At 46.3% G+C, this 6,108-nt stretch overlaps 1 protein-coding gene across 1 annotated transcript in view; it reads left to right on the top strand.

The window, feature by feature from the left end:
* Positions 1–16: 16 nt before the first annotated feature.
* cacna1ba (calcium channel, voltage-dependent, N type, alpha 1B subunit, a) overlaps positions 17–6,108 on the top strand; it is a gene marked incomplete at both ends in the record, with an annotated part of 97,513 nt that continues 91,421 nt past the window's right edge. Inside the window, 3 exon segments of the mRNA XM_080498848.1 lie at positions 17–354; positions 2,374–2,479; positions 4,036–4,175. Coding sequence (XP_080354974.1) covers positions 17–354; positions 2,374–2,479; positions 4,036–4,175 — 584 coding nt within the window.

Here is a 6,108-nt window from a genome sequence, read left to right as displayed (position 1 = left end):
TCCGCGCTATCCCGCAATGGCTCGCTTCGAAGACTACGGAGGAGGTGGAGGAGGAGGTGGTGGAGGCAGCGGTCCCGGCTTCTGCCAGTCGTCGACAGCGGCGGGGGCGGCGGCCGCGGCGGTGGCGGCGGCGGGGAGAGGGGCCAACCGCCTGCCGGCGGCGGCGGCGGCGGCGGGGGGGCCTCCCGGGGGCAAGAGGATGTACAAGCAGACGATGGCCCAGAGAGCCCGGACGATGGCCATTTACAACCCGATCCCCGTCAAGCAGAGCTGCCTGGCCGTCAACCGCTCGCTGTTCATCTTCAGCGAGGACAACATCATCCGGAAATATGCCAAAAAGATCACCGAATGGCCATATCCTTTCCCCTGAGCTTAAAAAAAACAAACAAAACAAAAAACAACTAAACACAACTAAAACACGCAATTTAGAGAATTTACACTTAAAGATTTGAGAAACACGCGTCAATAATGTGCTGCACTTCCTGCAAAACGCCAAACAGGCTCGAACAAATCCTATTTAAAACTTTACACTTTTTTTGTTTTTGTTTTAATTTTGTATATCCCTGCCTCTCCAGTTGAGATAGAACTTTGTTTAAATTTTGGGAACCTTTTTTTTTTTTTTGGTGGTGGTGATGGTGGTGGTGGTGGTGGTGGTGGGGGGGGGGTGATCCTCCTGAACCAGATCTTGCAGTCCCAGTTTTTGTGTCTTATTTCACCTGCACCCAGGCACCAGGTGAGGTGAGGCTGAGCTCTCGGTGCTGCTGTCTGGCCTGTGCAGCCTCCCCTCAGCCTCCCTCCTCTCTGCAGATGGAGCTATCCAAGGTGCTGAACTCCCAGCATCATCATCCTCATCATCATCATCATCAGCAGCAGCAGCCTTTCTCCTCAGCAACAGGCCGCTCTGCATGGGTGTGACTGTGACACCGAGGCAAACCGGTGCGGAGCTGCACTCTGCAGCAGGTTGCGGGGTTCGAATACGTCCCCCCCCCCCACCACCACCCCTACCTCCCCCTATACCCCCCCTCCTCCTCTCCGGCTGCAGGGGCCACCTGTTGAGCTGTGTCATATTCTCCACCGCTGCACGTTGTTGTTGTTGCTGCAGCAGCCCATTCAGGTGAAGTTGTGCCACGGAGCAGACACATTCATCACGCTTTGTTGTCGCAGTGGCTTATCGGAGCGGCCGCTGCAGGATGATGTATTGTGGTGGTCCACCTGGAGCCCCCCGGGGGGGTCGACTGTAGGCCTGGTAATGACACAGCAAGAGGTGCAGTGCAGGTGTAATCGCCCGCGTGTGCGTGCCGCCGCTGCGGAGATGCTGCGCGTCGATCGCACACAACTCGTCAACTCCAGAAGAAACGTGCACGTTTCTAACGTCACGCTGGAGGTTTTTACATGTCAACAGTCTGCAGTATGACTCCCAGCTGAAGGATGCTGTGCAGGTGCATTGTGGGAAATGTAGGCTCCGGTGCTCTGCTGGTGGATTCAGTCTCCAGTTTGAACGAGGAATATTTAGTTATTTTCAGTGTGAAATGTCTCAGGATTGCAGTGAAAACCGATTTATAAAAATAATAAGAATTTATTTTATATTAACTGTCGAGGAGAGACTTTTATCACTAACGTCTGCTCACTTTTCACCAAAAACATGTTGAATTTTTAACACAACTTATATGTTTAGTGTGGGACTCTTCCAAAACTGCAGCTTTATCTATTATCTTCTTTTTTTTTTTCATTAAGCTGTTTTATTGGCCTTTTTTAACTATTTATTTGCTGTTTGAGCCATTTTGGCTACAACAACAGGCCACTCCAACAAACTTAAGCCTCCTTTACGTATTGAGCTGTAAAAATTATCGGAAGGAAAAAAACAAACAAAAAAAATAAGAAAATATTTAAAAAAAAAACTGCAAGGAAAAACAACGTGTAATAAAAAGTCTATATTCTAAATTGCAGTCATGAAACATTCCATCCGCTGCGTTAGTTTTATTTTAAAGGTTATTTTTTTTCCCAGATTTTATTTAATAGAAAATTTAAAAACGGACTTATAGAAATTCTTTAAAAAGTGACGAAAACACAACAGACTTAATCGAGTAGTATCGAGGCGCTTTTACTGGGATTTTAACTGAACATTATCAACAGTCATGTCGAAACTTACAGTCATGAGAAAAAATGACTTTAAAAGAGTTTCAGTTGTCAAAACTCACAGTTCTAAAATGAGATTTACCATAATGACGATTTACTTTGTGTTCTGGTTGTGTCTTTTTTTTTTCTCCTGTGACATCAAAGCTTTTTCTCTTCAGATCAAAGTGTTTTGTCTCTTGAGTGGATATTTGACAGAGTTTCAGTGTGTCTGAATCTTCTCCTTAACTCACCCGCCACTCCGTTCGAGTACATGATTCTGGCCACCATCATAGCGAACTGCATCGTCCTGGCTCTGGAGCAGCACCTGCCCGCCTCGGATAAGACCCCCATGTCCGAGCGCCTGGTGAGTCCCGACACAGTGAAACCTCCGGACCGCACACATTCACACTTTAAATGTTTTGCCGTAGAAAGAAAATAAATCTTGGACCTATAAAGTTTTATCTCTCAAATGTTTTTAGAGTGTGAACATTTTGTAAAATTTAGGCCCCAGATTTACACAACTACATTTTCCAAGTAATAACTTTTAGAGCTTTTTTAGGCGCGAGGAGCCGCTGAAAATCCAATTTTTTTTGAAAATGGCTCCGTCTCCATGGAAACGGGGGAAGACGGAACTTTTCTGAAACGCTGCTGTGCATGCCAGCGTTTCTGCCATTTTTGTGTAAACTGATATCGTTTTCAAAACGCTGTGTCGTAAATGTGAAACTTTTCTGAAATGAAGGCGCAACAATGATTTTCACTTGAAATGAGGCCTCAGGGGCTTTGGCCATTTTAGTTATTGTAGTTGTTTAATTAGTTGCTTGTTTAATAAAAAAAAAAATCCTTTCTTCTCGTTTACTTGAAAAAGCATATAGAGTTTAAAACAATTTTTTTTAATCCTGATCGTGTTAATTTAAGCAGCAGACTTTCGTTTTTGATTGTAAGTCAGATTGAAGAGAATAAATAATGCCATGTTTATGCAGTGGGAGACGAGCGAGTTTCACAGGAATCTTCGTCTGTTCTCTTACTCTGGGATTAGTGACGCACTGTACCACCTAGTGGTTCGCACTGGTATTACATTGCTGCTCGCTTGTTGTTGTTTTTTGTTAACATTGGCAGATTTCTTTGCTACATTGTGGGTTGTTTTTTTTTTACGTGTTTTCTACATAGTACAAACATGTTGTACTTTATAAACCCATGTCTAATAGAGCTCATGCTCTTGTTGTGGGACTGGGCTTCATCCAGTCGTCCTCTTCCTCCTGCTGCTCGGGGCTGCAGGAGGAACAGAAACCTGCAGAGCTGCCTGTGATCACCCCAGTGTGTCGTTACCTCAGGTTACCCCTGCTGCGTCTGCCCCCCCCCCCCCCCCCCCGTCTCCCCCTCCTCCCGCTCCATCCATCCCGGGCTCCCTTGTTAAATCCCTCCATTAAAGAAGTGCTGCGAGCCGCTCTGTCCAATCAGAGAGCCTCAGACGGCGGCGGCGGTGGCGCTGCTACATGGCAGTATTTTTTTTTCCAAGAATGAAATGTCACCCCCACAAGACAGCAACCCCCCCCCCCCCCCCCCCCCCCCGCTCATTGATCCACTGTATGGAGATGTGGCTGAAGCCCTTATCAGTCCTCAAGTATAAAACCTCAGACACATTTTCATTCCCCTGCAGAGTTTATTTCTCTGAACTCAATGTGAGAACTACTCATTTCATTTTGACATTTTAATGTGACTGATTGGAGTGTCCCAAGTTAGTTTTTTTGTTTTTTTTGCCACAGAACTTTGTTCAGCCTAATTCACTCCCTTAAATTCATCTTTGATCAACTCTCATCACAAATCAGCTCGACTCATTGTCTCCGACTGTCCGACCCGGCGAAAGTGTCTCTTCTTTTGCACTAACCCCGTTTGTTTTTCGTCTTTTCTCCACCCGGACAGGACGACACGGAGCCCTACTTCATTGGAATATTTTGCTTCGAGGCTGGCATCAAGATCATCGCCCTGGGCTTTGCCTTTCACAAAGGCTCCTACCTGCGTAATGGCTGGAATGTAATGGACTTTGTGGTGGTCCTAACAGGGTGAGTAGCGCTGGCCTAATGGCTCCTACAGCTGCTAACTGACGGCGCTGATGGGCAGCAGCGATTAATGAGGGGAGGGGAGCGCTTTGCTGTGTGTGTGTGTGTGTGTGTGGGTTTGTGTGTACGTGTTGTATTTGTAATGATCAGCAGAGCCCAGCCTTTCCAGATGGCCGGGTGTTTTCGTCCTGTCTGAATAAACAGGACTCCTGCTAAGGTGGCGCTGTCTGCATCAGACATGCAGGGAACCAGAGGGCCGGGAAATAAACGCAGTGAAGAAATGGCAGCAGCAGCTCCACTTCTGGGAATATTTTTTTGTGTATGGGGGGGGGGGGGGGGGCTGGTCTCTCGGTGGACGTGTCGAAACCAGGACGTCTGCATTGCAATACGACGAATCATTAACGATACAATAAATAACATGTTATTGTGCATCTCAAAGACGTCTGTTAACTCCGTGTCGACTAATGCTGAGTGAGTTCGCCAGCAATCCCAGCGGTACCTTGCCCTCCCCCTCCCCCTCCCCGAACGCCTCACATGTCGCTCATCCAACAATTCAACCAGGTCCCCTGAACGCCTCACACGCGGTTTCCTTATTGATGCATTCGGTTGAACACCTCCAGTGCGTCCTGTACAAAGATGCAGCGATCGAGACGTCGCCCTCATGGCCTCACGGTCAAGTCAACCACAGATGGGACCGTTTGAAACGTCTCCTGAACGTCCCACATGCGGGTGGTACACATATGAACCTATTTACTAAAGTCCCCTGAATGCTGCACAGTGAAATCATCCATACATTCAATTATTTGAAAAAAACCCTGGATGCCTCACATACAGACATCTGCACTTCGACACTCCTCTAAATGCTTTACATATAGTTCGTCAGGTAATGCCACAATTTACACATGTCCCCTGAACGCCTCTCGTGTCCCCAATTTGTCCCCTGAACGCCTCACGTGCCGACTATTCGTATGATTTATTGATATCCCCTTAACTACTCACTGAGGCCTGACCACCTCACATGCAGGTGATTTAAAGATACAGCTATTTAATTTTTAATATGTTAATAAAAAAAAAAGGTCTGATTAAACTGGATTGGCTGGTTACGAAATGGTCTTCTTTATCTCTACTGACTGTCAGTACTTTTAATGAACCAATTTCAGCCTTTCTCACTTCCTAACCACGCTTCACTCCCTTCCCACAAACATCTTTAAGCGTTCAAAGTCGGGTAGTTTTGTTCTTTTGTATTTTTAAATGTGTTTACTTTAAATTTTAATTCCACTTTTTGTCAGCGCCGTTGATTGCCGAGTCATCGCTCCATAGTTTTGCCTCAAATCTCTGTGTGTCGTATTAATAGTTGATCTTGAGAGAATGTTTAATGTGGGAACTTTTTTTTTTTTTTTAAAAAGGCATATTTCTTTTGCAGTTGCTCATTCAGACCGACTCTTGTTATGCTTCGGCGAGCATCTTTTCTCCGACGGACTTTAAACAAAAGTGCAAAAAGCAGTTTTTTTGTGACGGAGACCAACACGTATGTCTATATTTGTAAGTTTGTGCCGTTATTTTTAACGGGTTAGCGACAGTGTTACCGCAGATCGTCTGTGGAGTAAACAGAGAGGATCCCCTTGGTGCCAGATGAGAAATGGTGTACGGGAATAGTGTTGTTGGTGTGTGTGTGTGTGTGTGGGGTGGGGGGGTGGGGGGGGGGGGGCTAGTGACGGAGGATGCTGTTACGCTGCAGAAAGTCCCTAAACACCCTCCGCTCAGGGCGGGGGCTGCGTTCAGGGACCGGGAACGAGTGTGGTTTACTCCACAATCACACACGGGCTTTTGTGTGTCGCACAATAATATTGTTTGGGTTTTTTTCCCGGAAGATCCCTCTGTTTTTTTAGAGATATTTTGAAGGTTTTTTTCCAAAAGCCAAAATCTGCTGTCAGTT

This window comes from Blennius ocellaris (genome assembly GCF_963422515.1).
Source record: "Blennius ocellaris genome assembly, chromosome: 7".
Classification (NCBI taxonomy): Eukaryota; Metazoa; Chordata; class Actinopteri; order Blenniiformes; family Blenniidae; genus Blennius; species Blennius ocellaris.
Note: the sequence above shows the minus strand (reverse complement) of the source record. Positions and strands in the feature narration are given on the sequence as shown.